Source organism: Diabrotica virgifera, chromosome 6 (genome assembly GCF_917563875.1).
Source record: "Diabrotica virgifera virgifera chromosome 6, PGI_DIABVI_V3a".
NCBI classification, from domain to species: Eukaryota; Metazoa; Arthropoda; class Insecta; order Coleoptera; family Chrysomelidae; genus Diabrotica; species Diabrotica virgifera.
In genome coordinates this window covers 13,005,069-13,024,891 of record NC_065448.1, presented here as the reverse complement: position 1 = coordinate 13,024,891, position 19,823 = coordinate 13,005,069, and the positions used below count along the sequence as shown (strand labels likewise).

The 19,823-nt window shown below is 34.1% G+C and overlaps 1 protein-coding gene and 1 non-coding gene across 2 annotated transcripts; one reads left to right on the top strand and one right to left on the bottom strand.

Moving 5' to 3' along the window:
- Positions 1 to 376: 376 nt before the first annotated feature.
- On the bottom strand, positions 377 to 490 carry Trnal-caa (transfer RNA leucine (anticodon CAA)). The gene is made up of 2 exons: positions 453 to 490; positions 377 to 421 (listed from the first exon to the last, which is right to left on the bottom strand). It is a non-coding gene; the product is annotated as a tRNA-Leu (tRNA).
- A 13,731-nt stretch (positions 491 to 14,221) lies between these two features.
- On the top strand, positions 14,222 to 16,449 carry LOC114335688 (uncharacterized). The gene is made up of 4 exons (XM_050653366.1): positions 14,222 to 14,420; positions 14,520 to 14,771; positions 15,479 to 15,806; positions 16,147 to 16,449. Exons 1-3 carry the CDS (start codon positions 14,359 to 14,361, stop codon positions 15,480 to 15,482), a joined length of 318 nt encoding a protein of 105 aa, XP_050509323.1. The 5' UTR covers positions 14,222 to 14,358; the 3' UTR covers positions 15,483 to 15,806; positions 16,147 to 16,449.
- The last annotated feature ends 3,374 nt before the right edge of the window (positions 16,450 to 19,823 follow it).

The following is a 19,823-nucleotide window of genomic DNA, read 5'->3' as shown; positions in this document are numbered from 1 at the left end:
CTAAAATAAACTAAAAACGAACATCTTTGTTGTAAATCGGAAAGTAAATTCTTAAACGCCACTGGCTTTTTACATCAGTATGATTATTATACGACCTGAAACACCCCTAGCGAAAACAAGGCCCCTAAAGAGAACAAAAGAGGAAGCGGTTACCCTAGCAACCACCACTTGGTCCATCTATCGAGTATTCCGGAAACTAAATGAAAATGTTCGGAAAACCAAACAGTTTTCCTACAATTAGGTCATTTTATAACAACTACAGCTCCATGCGACAAGTTTAATTCAGGTATTTTTTGCAGAATGTAGCAGTTTCAGTATGATAATTATTTTTTAAATATACCGTATGAATAAAAAACAAAAAAAAACAAAAAAGAATTGTCAGAAGTGGGATTCGAACCCACGCCCACAGAGTGGACCAGAACGCTCGCACACCGTAAACGGGCAAGGTAAACCTTGAGTCTGGCGCCTTAGACCGCTCGGCCATCCTGACAATACTTTTCATTCAAAAATTATTATATGAATATGAAAACTCTTTTTTGATCTACATTCTATATAACAGGTAAAATGAAAAATAAAGATAAAATGTTTAATTACTATTTATATTTCATTAAAATAAAATATTTTATTTATTCTTTCTCATTTTCTCTCATTGTTTCGCTTCAGTTATTTTTGGGACCATCCTCTTCGGGTATACTTATTGCCATCAAAATATTTGAGTAGTATCCTTAAATTTCGAGAAGTAAGCAGACTGAATAGCAGGTATAATAATTAAAAGTACAATATATAGTATTTTTACTACAAAAACGTTATTACGTAGGTCAAAATTTTTGACATAAGAGAACTGTCAAAACATTAGAATGTGACTTTTCATTATTGCTATGTTTATTATAAACACGGCAATAATGAAAAGTCACATTCTAATGTTTTGACAGTTCTCTTACGTCAAAAATTTTGACCTACGTAATAACGTTTTTGTAGTAAAAATACTATATTAACAATATATTACTTTCTACCTCTACCGGGAACTTAATCAGACCATTCAAATACAAATGGCAATAGCAAAACTTATTATTTTGTAATAAGTTTAAGATTAAGGTTGTCTGAAATATCTTGATAGCCACTAGGTATACCTACTTGGTTCTGTTGATGTCATGAACGTCCGCTCACAGTGAATAGGTAAGTACTATGGTACTATTTTCGGCGCTGTACCTACATCAATGTTTGACTGAAGCTGTTTCAATTTGTCTGTTTCTCTCGGAATTACCACTGCATTCACTTTTTGGTGAGGTATTTCTAGTCTGTAGAGAACACTAGAAAAACTTAGGAAGTCTATGTCCAGTCGTGAACGCCATTGTCTGATTGATGATTTCTAGTCTTAATAATTCTTTTTGTGGCCTGGTGGTTGAATTTTCCTCTTCACGACCATTTTCATCTATGGTGTCTAATGCAGCCTTTTCTGCATGAATGGTTTGCATTCTTATAAACCAAGGATAGTACTAAAGGTGAGAAATTAGACCTAGGTTGTCTGTCCGTCTGTCTGTCTGACCGCGAATATAACTCATCCGTCACTATACTAGGTAGAATGACGAATGAGGTGTCAAATGAAAGCTTATAATCCAAGGATAGTACTGAAGGTAAGAAATTAGACCTAAGTTGTCTGTCCGTCTGTCTGTCTGACCGCGAATATAACTCATCCGTCACTATACCAGGTAGAATTACAAATGAAGTATGAAAGCTTATAATCCAAGGATAGTACTTAAGGTGAGAAATTAGGCCTAAGTTGTCTGTCCGCCTGTCCGTCTGACCGCGAATATAACACCTCCGTCATTATACCAGGTAGAATCACAAATGAGGTTGTCAAATGAAAGCTTATAATCCAAGGATTTGCGTCTCTTTGCAAAGACAATGGCGTCGACACACAACACACATTATTCCCCTGAGTTAGTGATAAGTTATAGTCTAAAAAATCATTATTAAATTGACTGGCCAGTTGGTTGTGAAAACCAGTGCCAATAAAACACAAACACACACCATCCTTGGATTATAAGTTTTCATTTGACACCATATTTGTTATTCTTCCTGGTATCGTGACGAAAGAATTATATTCGCGGTCACACGGACAGATAGCCTAGGTCAAATTTGTCACCTTTAGTACCATCCTTGGATTATAAGCTTTCATTTGACACCACATTTGTCATTTTACCTGCTATAGTGACGGAGGAGTTATATTCGCTGTCGGACGGACAGGTGGACAGACAGCGTATGTCAATCTTCTCACCTTTAGTACCATCCTTGGATTATAAGCTTTCATTTGACACCTCATTTGTCATTCTACCTGCTATAGTGACGGAGGAGTTATATTTTCGGTCGGACGGACAAGACGGATGGACGGACGGACAGACAGACGTGGATAATTCAATGTTTTCAAATGTTTTCAAAATTGGTGAAAACAACAACATAATAAACTTTACTTAATTGGTGTTTCAACACTACTTACTTTTAACACATTAGACAATATTACAAGGTTCCTAGCAAGTTAAGCTTCACAATGATTTAAAATAATTAAGTAAAAACCTATCTATACATACATAACATATTATTAGAACATACCTAAAATACACAAATGATACATTTCACTTCTTCTTCTTAAGGTGCCGAGACCGCTTGTCGATCGTTGGCTCTCATGTTGCGCAGCATATTAACAATCATTGTCTTATTTACAGCCGCACGAAATAGTTCAGTGCTAGTTTTCCCAAACCATTGGCGTAGGTTTTTAAGCCAAGAAGTTGTACGGCGGCCCACACTTCTTTTTCCCATTATTTTACCTTGCATGACAAGGTGAAGTATGTCATATTTTTCTGGGTGACGCATTATATGACCAAAGTATTCCAATTTGCGCCTTTTAACCGTGTTCACTACTTCGCAACTTTTATTCAAACGTTGCAAAACCCTTTCGTTTGCGACTCTTTCTACCCAACTGATCTTCAGAATACGGCGGTAGACCCACATTTCAAATGCTTCTAGGTTTTTTAAAAGCGATTCTGTCAGTGTCCATGCTTCAAGCCCGTAAAGTAGTACTGGGAATATATAACATCGGACCATTCTTATGCGAAGTTCCAAATTTAGATCATGACTGCACAGGATTTTCTTAAATTTCATAAAACTTGTTCTTGCTTTGGCAATTCTACTTTTTATTTCTGTACTAGGGTTCCAGCTTTCATTAATATGAGTACCCAGATATACAAGATTACTTACTCGTTCAATTGAGTCATTACCGATTGTTACGTTATAGTTATTATTATTTACGGCTGCCTGTTTACTAATAACCATAAACTTTGTTTTTCTTGCGTTGAGTTTGAGTCCATATATCGCGCAGAATGCCACCATTCGATTCAATAACGCTTGAAGATGTTCAATTGATCCAGTCAGCAACAAGGTGTCATCTGCGTATCTGATATTGTTCATAAGCATACCAATAATGAGTATTCCCTCTTTTGCGTTTTCCAAGACTTCATTTAAGATTGTTTCAGAGTAAAGATTAAACAACATTGGTGACAATATACAGCCTTGTCGAACTCCGCGCTTGATTTTTACTTCTTCAGAGCACTGATTCGCAACCCTAATACATGCAGCCTGGCCCCAATACAAATTTGCGATTATTCTAATGTCCCTACCGTCCAGACCGGTAGTTTTGAGAATATGTAGCATTTTTTCATGGCGAACTTTATCAAAGGCCTTTTCAAAATCAATCGCGCACATGAAAACGTCATGATTTACATCTCTGCATCTTTGAATTAAAACTTGGGTTGCGAATAGTGCATCACGCGTTCCAAGGCCACAGCGAAAACCGAATTGAGTACTTGAGATTATTTCCTCAATATTTCTATATGTTCTTTGATGAATGATTCTAAGAGACGTTTTCAATACATGACTCATTAGGCTGATGGTGCGATAGTCGCTGCATTTTGTGGCTCTGTGTTTTTTTGGTAGTACAACAAATGAGGATTTAAGCCAATCTTTAGGAATTTTTCCGCTTTCATAGATTAAGTTGAACAATTTCGTAAGTATCTTAATGCCCTCGACACCTAAAGGCTTTAGTGTTTCTACGTAAATCCCATCTGGTCCGATCGCCTTCCCGTTTTTTGCGTTCTTTATAGCGTATTGCACTTCTTCCTTAGTTATTGGAGGACCGCTTATGTCATTTAGCGTTTCTAGTTCGCTTCTTTCATCATCGAATAATTCCTTTATATATTCTGTCCATCGTATTAGTTGACCTTCGATATCTATTATTATTTTTCCGTTTTTATCTTCGATTAGTGGAGGATTACATTTTTTTATTCAGTCCTGCAACTTCTTTCAGTTTTTTGTGCATATTGAATGCGTCATAGATACGCTCGTAGTTCTCAATTTCTTTACATTGTTGTTTATGCCACTCTGATTTAGCTGATCTTATTTTTCTTCGAATCATACTGTTTATAGCTTTTTGTATTCTGTCAGATTAGCATTCTTATATTTTCTTCTTGCATCCAATAAATTCAATATCTCTTCTGTCATCCACTGTTGCTTATTCCTACGCTGATTTTCCATTAGATGGTCTTCTTGGACTTTTTCCAATGTTTCTTTGCATGACTCCCATAATACATTTCACACACAAATATAATATCACAAAAAATTGTAACGTGATAGTATGAAAAAAGAGAGGATACGGCAACGGTGTTACAAGTGATGGTCTGATCCAATGCCAAAATCTACACAGACATATTAGGGTGCACTAATATCTAAGATGTCCCAAATGGATGTCCCCTGACGTAGAGATTAGGATCCGAATTTAAATAGCAAGATCCAAATTCATAAAAATGAGAAAGCTCTTAAGCAACCGCAACCTAAGCGTTAACCTCCGATGGCGCGCCACGAGATACTACGTACTCTCTACGCTACTTTACGGAGTAGAAGGGTGGACGTTAACAGCAGCAACTATCAAGAAGTTAGCGGCTCTAGAAATGTGGCTGTATCGACGCATACTGAGAATACCTTGGACAGACAGAGTGACCAACACAGAGGTATTGAGACGAATGGGTAAAGAGGTGGAATTGTTAACAACTGTTAAAAGGAGAAAAGCGTTATACCTGGGCCATGTGTTCCGTAATGATAAGTACAGTCTGCTACAGCTTATCGTGGAAGGCAAGATTGAAGATATAAGAGGTTTGGGCAGAAAGCAGAAATCCTGGCTGAGAAACTTGAGAGAATGGTTTCAAATACCAGAAGCTGCGAACATAATACATACGGCACAAAACAGAGAAACCTATCGTTTGATGGTCGCCAACCTTCGGTAGAAGACGGCACATAAAGAAGAAGATTCTTAGGTACTCAACGACTTCGATTAAACTCCCTCTTATCCTTATTTCTTCTATTAGTGGTTAAACTTACTGGTTAAAGTCCGATACCGATATACCGATAAATATAGAATTGAGCGAGGAATTAGACAGAGCGACACCATCTCCCCATACCTATTAACTACAGCTCTGGAATATGCATTTAAAAAACTGGATTGGTCTAAAAGGTACCTACATAGGTCGCTACCTACATATTGATGGTGAATATCTGATAGCCACTTGCGCTTTGCAGATGACGTTGTCATTATAGCCGAGAGTTTAAATGAAGCTCACAAAATGATGGAAGAACTAAAACAGGCAATAGAACAAGTTGGCCTGAACATAAACTTTCGAAAAATCAAGAAGTACATCAAGTTTTTAGCTATATCTATTTAGGGCATGAAAATAGAATAGGAAAAAGACAATCAAAGACAAAATGTGAGATCCAGAGTCGTATAGGCTTGGAATGGACAGGATTTGGCAAGATGGGACATGTTCTAAAAACAACGCTACCTTATTTTCTGCTGGTGTTACACCAATACTAATAATACTAATTAAACAAAAAAGAAGGGCTCCTATGCCCTATGCTAGTTTCGCAGGTGGGCACCTTATACTCTAGCGCCGGGACTACCCTTTATAGTCATAAGTTATATTGTGGATATCTTCCACAACAAATCTTCCATTTCTGAAGGCCTTCATCATCATTTTTGTTTTCTTAATATTCTTCCCACTTCTCCTTCCTGCTTTTTTCTTCTGAACTCCTGAACCAGTGCCGGTTTATCCACTGGGCGCTTGGGGCGGTCGCCCAGGGGCCTGGGCCTTTTAATTATAAAAAAATAAAGTCGCTAAATAATTTACATATTCTCCGAAAAAATCTCATACGCAGATACGCCAATACACTGCAAACGCCTTTGTTCTATTGTTACATCTCTTCACGTCTATGCACAGTGCCATAGCCTAGTCCCACAGGGGCCCCGTGTCAGTGTTTGTGGCGGGGCCCTTTTCCAAAAACTACAAAAAGTTATCAGATTTCGCCATGTCATTCATTAAAAACTACCCAGGTACTGGGTAAAAAATGTGTAGGTTATTAATCAATGGCCATGTCTCGAATTGTATCCAAAATAATCGCACAAACGGAGTTTTTTTAGTTTCTAATAATTTCTTTTTGAATTGTGGGGCTTAAATAATAATTTATCTCACTTTTCGGCTTCAAAATAAGTTCTTTTAAAACAGGAACAAAATAAGTCCTTTTAAGATAGTTAAACGAAAGACAAAAATAGATATACATAAATCTAATGTTTAGATAAAGAATAGATTATTCTCGAAAATGCCAATACCCAAACAATTGGTACACACTCTTTCAAACATTCAAAAGTAAAGCGATTACAAAAATTGCTATTTGGCATTATACAGTGGCCTCTAAGGCTAGCACTCCACTTGCGATTTGTAGTCGCAGCGACAAAAAAAATCGCTGTCGCAGAAAATCTAGAGTCTAAAAAATTAGTCGCTGTTTTCAGCAAGGAAGTAACATCAGCTTTTAGATGTTTTTTAAATCTAGAGATAAAGAAGAAGTCAAGACGTCAATTAATACTTTATGCGAGAAACATAATAGTTATTTATGATATAAGTGTTAAAAGTACACGTTTAAGGCACGCATTAAAAATGTACTTTTTAACACGCATATCATACAATATTTTTTCTACAAACGTAATTACAGGACAATATCTACAAAAACTTTTACTTGAACTTGACTGACATTCCATTCTTATATTTTTTTGACATTGACGTTACATCAAAATTGCCTATACGGTCAATACGAACTGCAGTGCCTTAAAAATTTTAAAGCACTACATAGTGCCTTAAAGTAGCATTTTTAACGCTCGTATGGAGTGCTAAAAATTGCATTTTTAACACGGTTGTAGAAAAAATTGATTTTGATGAAACCAAAGGGAACTTGTATAATGAAATTACCCATTTTGTAACGTTATGCCAAAATTTGAAGAAACATCATACAATTTATGAAAAATTTGATTCTTCCAGGATGTAAAAGCAACTTTTCCCAATATTTTAAGTTTACTGCAAATTTATTTGACGATTCCAATTTCTAATGCGTCAGGCGAGCGGTCTTTTTCGGCCTTAAAAAGAATAAAAACATATTTAAGGTGAAATTTGGGCCAAGAAAACCTAGACGCATTATCACTATTTTATATAGAGAATGAAGAACTGGAGAAACTGAATTGTGATAATATTATTATATGGCAGTTTGCGAATGCCAAGTCAAGAAAAAAGTGATTTTTGTCTTTGTGTATTTTTTAGAATATGTTTTTTTGCTTGTCATGTGTTGTTTTGTGGAACTTTCTGTTTTTTATTTATGTTTTTAAATTTATTTTTTTTGGATTATTTTTTACGTTTGCTATTATTCTTGCTTGTTTAAAAAAATATTTTATGATTTTACAATAAACCTTTATAGTTAATGCATGTGTTTTCTTGTTAAAAAACTGACAACGAATAGCAATGAAGGGGCCTATAAAAACCTCCAGCGCCCAGAGCCCGAAGTTAGTTTAAACCGGCACTGTCCTGAACTATAAAAGAATTATAAACAAATTTACACAAACCATTTCAAAATGCAAAACACCTTTCGTCATATTTTTGAATAAGCTTCTTTTAAAAACTTCCCCTACTAGGTACATAAAATACGGAATAATAAGTATTTTATTCAGATAAAAATTCATTAACATCTCCTATTTTTTAAATTTAAATAGCAAGTAATTTTGTTTAGTAATAATTTTATGGTACATTACTTCCTTAAAAAATATTGAACGACTTTACTTGGTTAGTAGAAAACTGTGAAAAGAGTTGTGTTTTATTTCATTTGATTACAGGTTTTGTCACAAGATGGCAGCAGCAAGATTAATTTAGTATGTTCACTGCCATTCGCTAGTGAAGCAGTAAAGTAAAATAATTGATTTGCTGAAATTACTGGGTGTACTGGAATTACTGAAAAATTCATGTTAACTTAGTTTATTTATCTATCTACATAGAACAACATCCACTTTGTAGATGTAGCCCTTAAAGAACTTTTCCAGTTAAACCTCCATATTTTGTTCTTTATTCTATCCTAACATTTCTTCCTAAATATGTATTTAATTTTTATAGCGCTTATTTATCGAGATTATATAGCAGAGGTTATCCATAAAGTAAGATTGGTGAAAAATAATAAATTTCCTGATCCAGACGAAGTACAAAGCGAATTTTGAAACCAATTCCAAAAATCTTGATATTTCGGGGACGTTGTTGAATAAAATGTACACAACAGGACCTATCTCCAGAGAGATGTTAAATTTATCACTTATATGCCTATCAATAGAGTCCAAACTAGGTTATTCTGGCGGTAAATAACCCACTCACCAAATAAAAACTGGCAAGGAACGATCCTGACAACAACCTGACAAAAGACAATAAAGTTTCTTTAATATGGGTGCCAAGCAGGGACACGGACCGAAATGAAATAAAAGGTTCCGGTCCGGTTCCGGTTCTAGTTAAATTCAAAATTTTAGGTCCGGCCCGGTTCCGGTTTTGTTAAAATATTTCGATTCGGTTCTGACCAATTTTTTCGGTCCAAACGGTTTTTTTCGGTTCCTACAGATTCTCAATTTTACAGTCTGATAAAAAGTAAATATATGGTGTAATTTCTCTAAGTATGTATATAAAAATTTTTTATGCAAGATATAATATAGTAGGGGAGGAAAGTATACTAAATTTGCAGTTACTCGAGCGTGTTGTGAAGATTAGGTCCTAAAATCAGAAACAGTTAACTAAAGTTTTTCAATTAAGTGGGGATTTTCCATTTTTTAATTTAATTTTCCATTTCCAACAATCGTTTTTTCTGATTATAGCGCCATCTATCCATAATTCGGAAAAATATCTCCAATAAAATTTACTTATTTTTACGTAAGGAATCCAAATCTGCAATAAAACATGGGGGCTACTACTTAAGATTTTAAAGTAACCCCCACCCCACCTCCGTGGGGTGTCGTGTTTGGTGTCATTTGATGGATTTTTCAAAAATATTGAATACGTGTATTTTGCACTTTTTCGACCTGATGTTCATTTGGCGAAATATCGCGGGGTTCCTATTTCAAATTAACCCCCCACTCCTCTCCATGGGGGGTATTGTTTGTTATCATTTGATAGATTTTTGAAAAATGTTAAACACGTAATTTTTAGTTTTTCGATCTGACGTTAATTTCTCGAAATATTCGCTTTTTCTTGTGAAGCTTTGTGACTCACCCATTTCCTTACGCCCCGCTCAAACCGTCAGATTTTTGAAATATACCTACGCACTGTTCTGCATGTACTTAACTTACCTTATCTTAATCTGACAATTTTGAATTTTTCTAAGGGTAGATCTTTTTTTCGGACCCACCTTAACGAACTCCCCTGTATTAAAATCCAATATATGGTAGGGGTACATTTACAGAGTACAAGGTTTCTTCCCATGTGATTTTCTGACGCCCTCGAGTAACTGCAAACATCGCCGCTTGGGCTTCCCTACCAATATGGCTCAATTCATTTCATCACTACCAACTCCAAAGATTTGTCACCGATTATCAATTATTAGTTACCACTGATCAGGTGCAAAAGTTAACAATGGATAGAATAATTTTTTTATTTTAAAATTTGCTAAAAAGGCATGAATTTAGTTAAATAAAATATTTGACAATATTCTGAAATACCTACAAAAAATTTTATTTTCCTCAACAATTTCAGAAACATTTGTTGACCAGAATTAAAAGAGGAAATTATTATAACAGTTTTTTATGGTTTTTGAGTTGATCTTAAAAATATTGAAACATCTTGAAATAAATGTATTTTTTATTTATCAACAAAAGTAGAAAACACTGCAAAGTTTTTTGCATTAACTTTAACAAAAACAAAAATAACAATATTATAAACAACAAAACCGAAAAAACCGATAAAACCGTTTGAAAAATTAAGTGTTACGGCTCGGTTCCAAAAATTATGTTTAATATCAAATAAGGGTTCAGTTTCGGTTCCGGTCCACTAAAAAATATCGGGTTCGGTTCGGTTTTCTGTTTTTAGCGGTACGGTCCGGGTCCCTGGTGCCAAGTGATGAAGGGGTACACTAGAATGAAAAAGCAGATTTGTTGGCAAAACAAGGTTTGAGAGAAACCTTTGTAGGCCCAGAACCATTCTGTGTAACATGCCACAAGGAACGGGGTTCGGAAAGCGGCTTATAAGGAATCATTAAAAGAATGGAGACCCACGGAAGGACAAATCCAGACTAAGACAGTAAACAAGAAAGTAAACAATAAGATAAGAGATGAACCATCTCTTGGACCATTTGATGAACCTCAATAAACTATAGAATAAAACGGTGGCGGCTGAACATTGTCGTCTAAGAAAATACCTATACCAAAGAAGAAAGGTGAATGAACCCAGGAGTGGAAAATATGAAACGCAAGACAAGGCCGTCAGACATATCCTATGCCATCGCAATATTGACTGTGGACTTACCTAGAACACCAGATCACCATAGCACTAAATTCTCATCAAGACCCAGCCGTAGCATCAAACAGAGTTTAGGAAAATTTACATATGTAAATGCAATACAAATTTGGTTACAACAGTGCAACTACAGTAAACCTCTGTCACAGAAAGACGACATAAAATACCTGAGAATGTATTTGGATGGCAGGCTCGTATGGAGACAGATGGAACAGATGGAAACAGATGGGAACAGATCTTTACCAAGCGAAAACCGCTGGGTATTAAACTCAGCAAACTGCAAACTATACTGATAATAGACCAGAGGTCAAAACTGTTAATCGACAACACAATTTTGACATATGTATAGGTAAAGTTATTCTAAAACCCATTTGGAGTTATGAAATCAAACTACTTATGGGGAACAGCAGCTAGATCCAGTATCGGTATCGACATTCTTGAAAGATTTTAATCGAAAGTCCTCCGAATCAAGGCGATAGTACGAGACCTAAAAATGACAACTGTCAACGAAGTCACCAAACGGTATGAACAAAGACTCACAGAACACCCCACCATAATCGAGCTTAAAACTTAATGGCATAACCAATCGAACTAAGCCTCAAACGAAAAATCCCATCTGACCTGTTGAGTATAAACTAGTCGCAGAAGCCCAATAGAATTTGGAAGCAGTTGCCCAAACAAACCCTAAGACATATATATGACACTGTTCCAGTGCCAAGAATAGACAGGAAATTGTCAATGGCCTATTTTCTCCAACACATTTTTTTAATATTGTACAGACAATTTACTTATTGTAATCATATTAATTTCTGAAGGCCATCGGTACATAATTCGCAAATATTTTACGGCTATCCCTACTTTTTATGTCTTTACAAAGCAAATTACGTGTAGTAAAATTCACACTGGTATGGATATGTAAACATTACTAGAATGTCATTCTACTTGACAATGATAAATGATCATTAACTTTAAAGAGATGGCTTTTGAATGCTCTTGGATAACTGTTATTTGTATAATTGCAAATTATTAATTCAGTTAATAAATGTGATAATTTTTTCACTAACTATGTATTCAGTGATTATAATAATTTATATGTACAACAAAAACTAATACTCAATCGAGAAAAGAGGAAAAGTGTTAAAGTGATTTTTTAATAATATATTGTTACTATGGAACGCTTACAATTTTGAACATCTTTAACAACAAAATACTTGGATCACGAAATATATATCCTCTGCTTGGATCTTCCACAAATAATACACAATAAATAACTTTTTATTAAGTTCATGTCCTAAATCAATTATTTATCAATTACACTATTAATATTATTTAATCAACAACTCAAAATATTCCCGATGCCAGGTCAAATATTTAAAAATGTCACTTGTCTTGTCATCATATTCTATTTGACTTAGTGCGTTGTATGCCAAAGATAGCGAATGTTCGATTTGGAAAATATCACCACGGATATGGTGTCCATTTTTTTCGAATCCTGAAAAAATGAATAAATATTTTTAAAAAATTTCAACGCAGAATGAAATACTAAATTATTATCGAGGGGCGAAAGTCCCTTAGAATATATAAAAAGTTTCTTTGAATGAAATATTTGAAATTAAAAATCACACTACATTTTCTCTTAGTTTTTCACCCCCTGTAACTTATTAAAATAAACATTATAGAAGTTTTCAGGGACTTTTTGCCCTCGGTAAGAACGTAATCTTTCATTCTGCGTTTAAATTTTTCAAAAATACTTAATAGTTTTCTCAGGATTCGAAAAAATGAATCCCCATTAAAAATATCATTGCAGCCGAAAATACGTACCCATCCCCTTAAAACAAGAAAATTGGAAGATTTTGGACACGTGGAGAGAGATATAACTTGCTCCAATTGATTATGCAGGGAAAAATTCAAGGAAAAAGAAGCACAGGGAGACGTAGAATATCATGGCTGCGCAATCTGAGGGCATGGTACATATGTACATCAAAGGAACTTTTCAAAACAGCCGCCTCTAAACTCCGATTAGCTATGATGATTGTCGACCTCTGTCGCGGAGATGGCACTTGAAGAACAAGAATCATATTACTGGAGGAGGCCTATGTTTAACAATGGATAAATCTGGGCTGATTGATGAATGATGATGAATCATATTGTAGATAGCAGATATATAGGACGTTAAATAAACAAAAGTAATTATGCATTTTGCCTATTTCTTCTACATCAAACTTCACTTATACCTTTTCATGGGAGGAATATCTAATATCTTTTATTAGAAATTGAGTCAATACGCAATCTTAAGTTTGTATTTTAATAGTTGTTACATAATCATGGGGCAACCGGTTTCAAATATGGTTATATTTAATAACCGAAACCGGTTGCCCCATGATTATGTAACAACTATTAACATACCAACTTAAGATTGCGAGTATTGACTAAATTCCTATATCCAATTATTGTTCCTCATTGGTCTTCATTTTTGTTTCCCCGGCACTTGTTCTTTCTGGTCCCAATTTGATCTCATTTTTCTTTCTACTATTCTTAGATCTTCTCTCTTTTTTGTCGGCGACGTGATTTCCATTGCATATAACTGGTATGATGTTTTTGGATCTGGCAGGTAATTGCTTATTGCTTCCAAAAGGTTGATTAGCCTTCTGAATTCTCTCCAGTATTCTGTCTTTGCTGCCTTTTCCTATGGTTACTTCTAGGTACTTAAAGTTGATTACTTCTTCAAATTTAAATTTTCCCGTTATTATTAGTCCCCTTCCACCTTCCCCATGCAGAATAATATGAGGCAAAATAGATATAGAAAATGTGGGAAGAAGACGAATATCTTGGCGTATCTCTAAAAAACTTTGGTGATATACTACACTTGTTTTTGCCCTTGGCTTGTTTTTATCGGATTTTGCTAATTATGTTTAGACTACAGGCCCATGTCCAAAATGGATGGGTCATATGAACCACAAGGTGACGTATATAGGACGATATAAGAGCATAAAATAATAAGATTCAGCACTATGCCGTCACTTGTAAGCAGTCCAACTGAGTGCTGGTGAGAATTAAAAAGTGCAGGTAGAGTGGGTACATCCCAGGCAACCAAGTGACGTCAACAACGTCGAGGAAACGTCAATATTTGGTGGAATATATACACGTGGTTGAACATTACGTCATATCGACGTCTTTTGTAGGTGATTTTAAATACGTAAGATTAATGACGTTAAAATACGTTTAAAAGACGTTTTTATTTCAGCCAGCCTAAGTCTGACGTCACGAAATTGGAAGGAGCTTGAAGCTTAAAAGTTACAAAACTAAGGTTATGTTTGTTTGTATCGTTGTCGTTTGTTTGTCCTAGTCACGTCTTAGTATTTTGCCTATTTTGGATTCATTTGGATTTTGTTGGCTGTTTTGTGTGTATTTTTTAAAACTTTTGTTTGTCATTTGTAAATTTTATAAATTTACCACAATGCAAAGTGATTACCTATTTAAGGAAATTCTTATTGGAAACTCCGCAGATGTTTTAGAAAGGTAGGCGAAACAATTTTTATTTACTATTCATTTTTCCCTGATATGTATCAATAATGATGAATTTTGCAAGCAATAACATTATTTCTTTTATTGTTTTAGATATTCATTGAAGCTGAAAATAATTGGAGATTTAGATCCATATACAATTCAGTCATCAGAATTGGATTTTACAGTGCATTCCATCTATTACTGTTATAATGCTATTATAGATAGACTGGTAGAGTCTCACAGTTACTACTTTAAGCAGCAGATGAAAGCATACAAAAGCCTTCAGGCACATAAAAGCCTTCACAACTGGATTTGTTTTGAAACATTTGATGTTTTGATGATTTTTATATTATTGTTGGAAAGGTAAGTCTTTATAATATTTATTCACCATTAAAAATATATAGATAACAGTATTAGTGTCTTTCAGATAAATGGGTTTTAAATATTACATTTATTTACGTTTATATATCTGTATGAAACCAGACATATTGTCGTCCTAATTTGTAAACTGTGTAACTGTGTAAAGGATACACATGCATATTTTTACCAGAAGAGTAAATAGTAACATCTTCGTATACACCGATCTCCCTTGCAGTAAATTTAGTACGAAAAATATGTAACTCCCCAGTTTGTCATACCACACGATTGACCTCACTGTTTAGAAAGTGATATTTTCAAGAAAGAGTTGGTGGTAAATAATATTAATACACTCATTAAACAATATAGGTACAAATGTTAGTACCTATCTATAAAATATTCCATTTTAGCATTCTATCTTTTAAAATGGGAGATACGTAGTATTCGCATTAGTCATATTTAGAGAAATAATTTTTTTGCCTCTGTAAAATTTGGATAAATGGAGTTACACAGTTTACAGATTAGGTCGACGACATGTAATTGCTATGATAGAAAAGAGAATAATAAACAGTCATGATTGTTTGTTCTAAAATTATATTATATGAATGTCTGATTTTAAAATATTCTCAATCATTGTAAAGAATGCAAATACTCTAATGAAAATAAATATTTGTAGTTGAAGCATTCCCACAAAGATAAAATATTTTTTTTAGGTGAAGAATTCCCAAAAAGCTAATGCTAAACCACTAGATGCTTGGGTGATAGCCAGTTCCAATGGCATAGCAAATGCACATTGTATGTGTATTGCCGGTAATAGTGAAGTTTGCAGCCATATTGCAGCAATCTTATTTGCAGCTGAGTATGCCCACAGCAAGACAGAAGAAGAAGAACCCAATGCATGTACATATGTTACAGCTATGTACATTCTCTGGTGAAAAACTAATGAGTTTTCAAGCTGTTCAGTCAGAGTGCTTGTTGCTCTCTCTAAACGAACTGAAATATAAGACGGCTTTGGCTTCATGTTGCAGCGATATGAAAATGGTTAGTTATTTTTAATTATAATGTACTTCTTCATCATGAGTATTTATGTATAGGGCTTTTCATTCACAGTCATTTGTTTCGAGCTGCTGTCATGTGTCACATAATATTAATATTATATCTACGTCATACGTTATTGGTATATACCAATGATACACACCAAAGACATATTGCGTAGATATATTAATATTATGTGACACATGGCAGATGCTCGAAACAAATGACAGTCGATAAAAAGCCCTATTAGTCTTTTAAGTGTGTATTATCAGATATCACATGTAAATTGTTTTTATCATTTTAATTTGGTCATTACAGTCCCTTAATCAAAAAATATATTTTTCAGGTGTCTGTGGATCTTTTTGTATGCAACTATTTGTAATAATTATTTGAAATCATTTTGAGGATTATAAGAGTATGGAAATATAAATGTGAGAACACAGACTATTATAGTTTTGTCCTATTTTTTATCATTCAATCGTCTTCTTTAAAATTTATAAATATAAAGCAGATAGTTTTCATTGAAATTCAATATATTGGGTCTTATTTGTATGTATTCATTTTTGACTAAAGGTACGATTCCGATAACGACTGCAGACAGCAACTGCAAACATCAGTTGCAGCTCTCGGCATTATGGACGTTAATACTTTGCACTATTTATCTGTATGAGACTGATTCCGACATCTGACTGCAACTGCTGTCCGGAAGAACGTCAGTTGCTAATAATTATGCAAATTATTAGTGCAAAATAATGACGTCTGTCATGGTGACAACTGTAACTGCCATCTGCAGTCGTTGTCAGAATCGTACCTTTAAAATTTGTGGTATAATTATAATAATTATATATATTATATAACTTAAATGGTTTAAACTTAAGTTTGTTATTACATTGTGACTTAAATGTTTAATTTGTTAATAAATGATTTATTAGTTTATATGTTGTTTCACTTTTGACACAGTAAATATTTATAATATAAAAAGTGAAAATTCTATGTATGTTATACCTATATGTTGCATTGAGGATATTGTAATTCTATGCATTTTAACAAGCCTTCCATTTGGTTTTACTTAAATGAAAAAATTGCAATACTAACAATGCCCATACGAATAATTGAATGGGCCTGCCGAATAACGTTGTAAACGCCACATGGTTTGTTTTTGAGAAGTCAAAGAAAAAGTTTTAATATTGTGATGATGGTGAGTTTATACATTTTAAGGGTTAGTAATACAGTTTTTAAATACAAAATACAAACTGTATTACTCACCTTTAAAATGTATAAACTCACCATTATCACAATATAAAACTTTTTCTTTGACTTCTCAAAAACAAACCATGTGATGGACCCATTTAATTATTGTGTATTTCTAAAACCATAAAATGAAAATTAAATCTAAAAAACGACGCAAAATCGACGTAAAAACTACGATTTTCATATCACGTATTTAAAATGTGATAAAAATGACGTGACTTATGGTGGGACATATTCACGTGATCTTCGACGTCGAAAAAACGTGATAAACTGACGTCGTTTGGTGATAATTATGACGTTTTTTCAACGTTTTATAAACGTTATTTGGTTGCCTGGGATTCTGGTCATATATTTTTGTACGGCATTTTTACCATCGATAGATCCATGAAAAATAATAAGAAAGCGCGCAGTGCCGTACAAAAATGGCGAGCCACAAAGTTGGTAAATTTTTTTGATTTTCTGACAATTTCCAGGGTAAATTTGGTCATTTGATTCTGTACGGCATCAGTTTCATACTGTTTCAATACAACTTTTAATCCATTATTCCGCAACACCGTACAAAAATCACGCGACAAGTGGAAAAAATCGAGGGTTGCAATCCCCTCTCTTTCCGTGGTCCGGGGGGTGATTTGAAACAACATAAAATTAATTTATTTTGAAAGTATTTTATGCATAGAAAACATTATTTTACATGCCGTACATTTTCGTTGGTCCAAAGGTTTGTAGGAAAAAAAAGCTCAAGGAAAAATCCACAGAATGAAATGTACGAAAAATCCATATAACGAAATGTAAGTTGAAATTTATGACGAATTTTTTTATACGGCATTTAGATAGTTCATTTCTACTTAATGCAATAATTTATAAAAAGTTAACGCCGTACAAATCTGAAAGTTCATATTGATAAAAAAGTAATAAAAATATTAAATAAATATAATTTGCGTATATATCGCTTAAGGAGCAACGTTATGTTACGACGTGTAGCATTTGTAAGCATATATCTACACCTGCCTATAATAAGGTAACTGAATACAATATGCCCATGTTAAGGGAATTTTTGGATTTATTGCTACAAAAATATATTTTTCATATATTTTTTAACACTATACCAATGTTTAGGTGTTTTAACATCGCTAGTTTTTGTATTGTTTTGCAATTATGTTTTTTTCATATCGAAATTTTTTTTTAAAAAAAACCCTCAATCTGGGCATATTGCCAACCCTTGAAGGTAATATGCCCAGTCGAGTGAAGGTAATATGCGCGTACCTAAAACACTAAAAGATATGGAAATAAATATTAAATTAAATCATATACTTACAAAATCTTATATTTATTGACACTATAAAAAACATGTAACCAAACAAAGATATTAAACAACCTTTTTGTAAAAACTAAAATGTCAAAATAAACAATTTTTAACTAAAATAACTTAAAATTAAGGAACATTATTGTGGGGTCCAGTACAATCAGGACAGGTAAAGGATTCCTTATCGAATTTTGTCAGCCCTACACATTCTTCATGAACGTACTGTACACATATAAAGCATAGTCGCATGTCTTTTATTTCAGCTTTGTCGCAAATTTTGCAAAACCATTTCGCTACGTCTTCTGATTTTTTGTTTTTCTTTACCAAAGAACCCGGTAGAGTTTGTTTCGTGCCTTTATTTATATCTGTTTGTGGACCTGTGCTAGTGGTAGAAAATACATTTTTTTTTACCACTGTAGCTCTGCTATTTATTGCCTTCTTTCTATTTTGTGTATTTTTTTTTCTCAATTTTTGCCGGAGTCTCAAGCATATCCGTAAACGATGTGTCCAAAGTTTTGCCCTGGCAAGTTTTTATTTCTTCAATAATACTTTTTTCTTCTCGAAGATTGTTATTCTCTTTGTTATGAACCACCAAATCATTTTTTTCAGAATTCACAAGGAAAGTTTCCTTTTTTTTATGAAACGGATTTATTGCCAATTCAACTTCTTCGCCGCTGTCTTCTGATTCCGAAGTATAACTGCCAGAACTCTCACTTGATGAAGTTTGTGTTTTAGACTTCTTTTTCATGTGAATTTGCGTCTTTTGGTATTGTGGCAAACAGTTTTGTTGGGAAGAGCTTTTTGAATAGCTTGCAGTAGGTGGTGGAGTTTTCTGGCGCAGATTAATGGGTCCGCTATCACTATCACTTGATGATGTTTCAGTTCTAGGTTTCTTTTTTTTGTAATCTTGGGTCTTTTGATATTTTGGTACACTTTTTTGTTGAGAGGAGTTATATGAACAGCCTGGAGTAGGAGATGGTGTTTTCTGGCGTACATTAATGGGAGTGGGATCAATGTTCTCAATTTCTGATAAAATACTTGGGGCAAAAGCAACTTCAGGTATAGCATCGGGGTTATAAGGAAATATTCCTGTTGCAGAAAAGCCAGATTTAATATTAGAAGGTGTCAATGCCTTGTCCCACACTATCGAAAATATTTCCTCAAAACGCTGCTTTGTTAAAGTACGTTCTTTGTATTTGGTCCAATACAACAACACTTGTTCGTCCCAGTGGTGTTCAAAGGAACGAAACACAGCTTTGTCCATCGGCTGGAGCTCATGAGTTGTGTTGCTAGGCAAACACAGAAGGGTTATTTGATATTTCTCGGCAGCTTCGACAATTGAAATGTCAAAGTGACATGAGGCTCCATCAAATATTAAAAGACACTTTCCCTCCAATTTATATTTTGCCAAATGCTCCAACCAAATAATGAAGGTTTCCACATTCATACTGCCTTTAGGGGTCATCAAC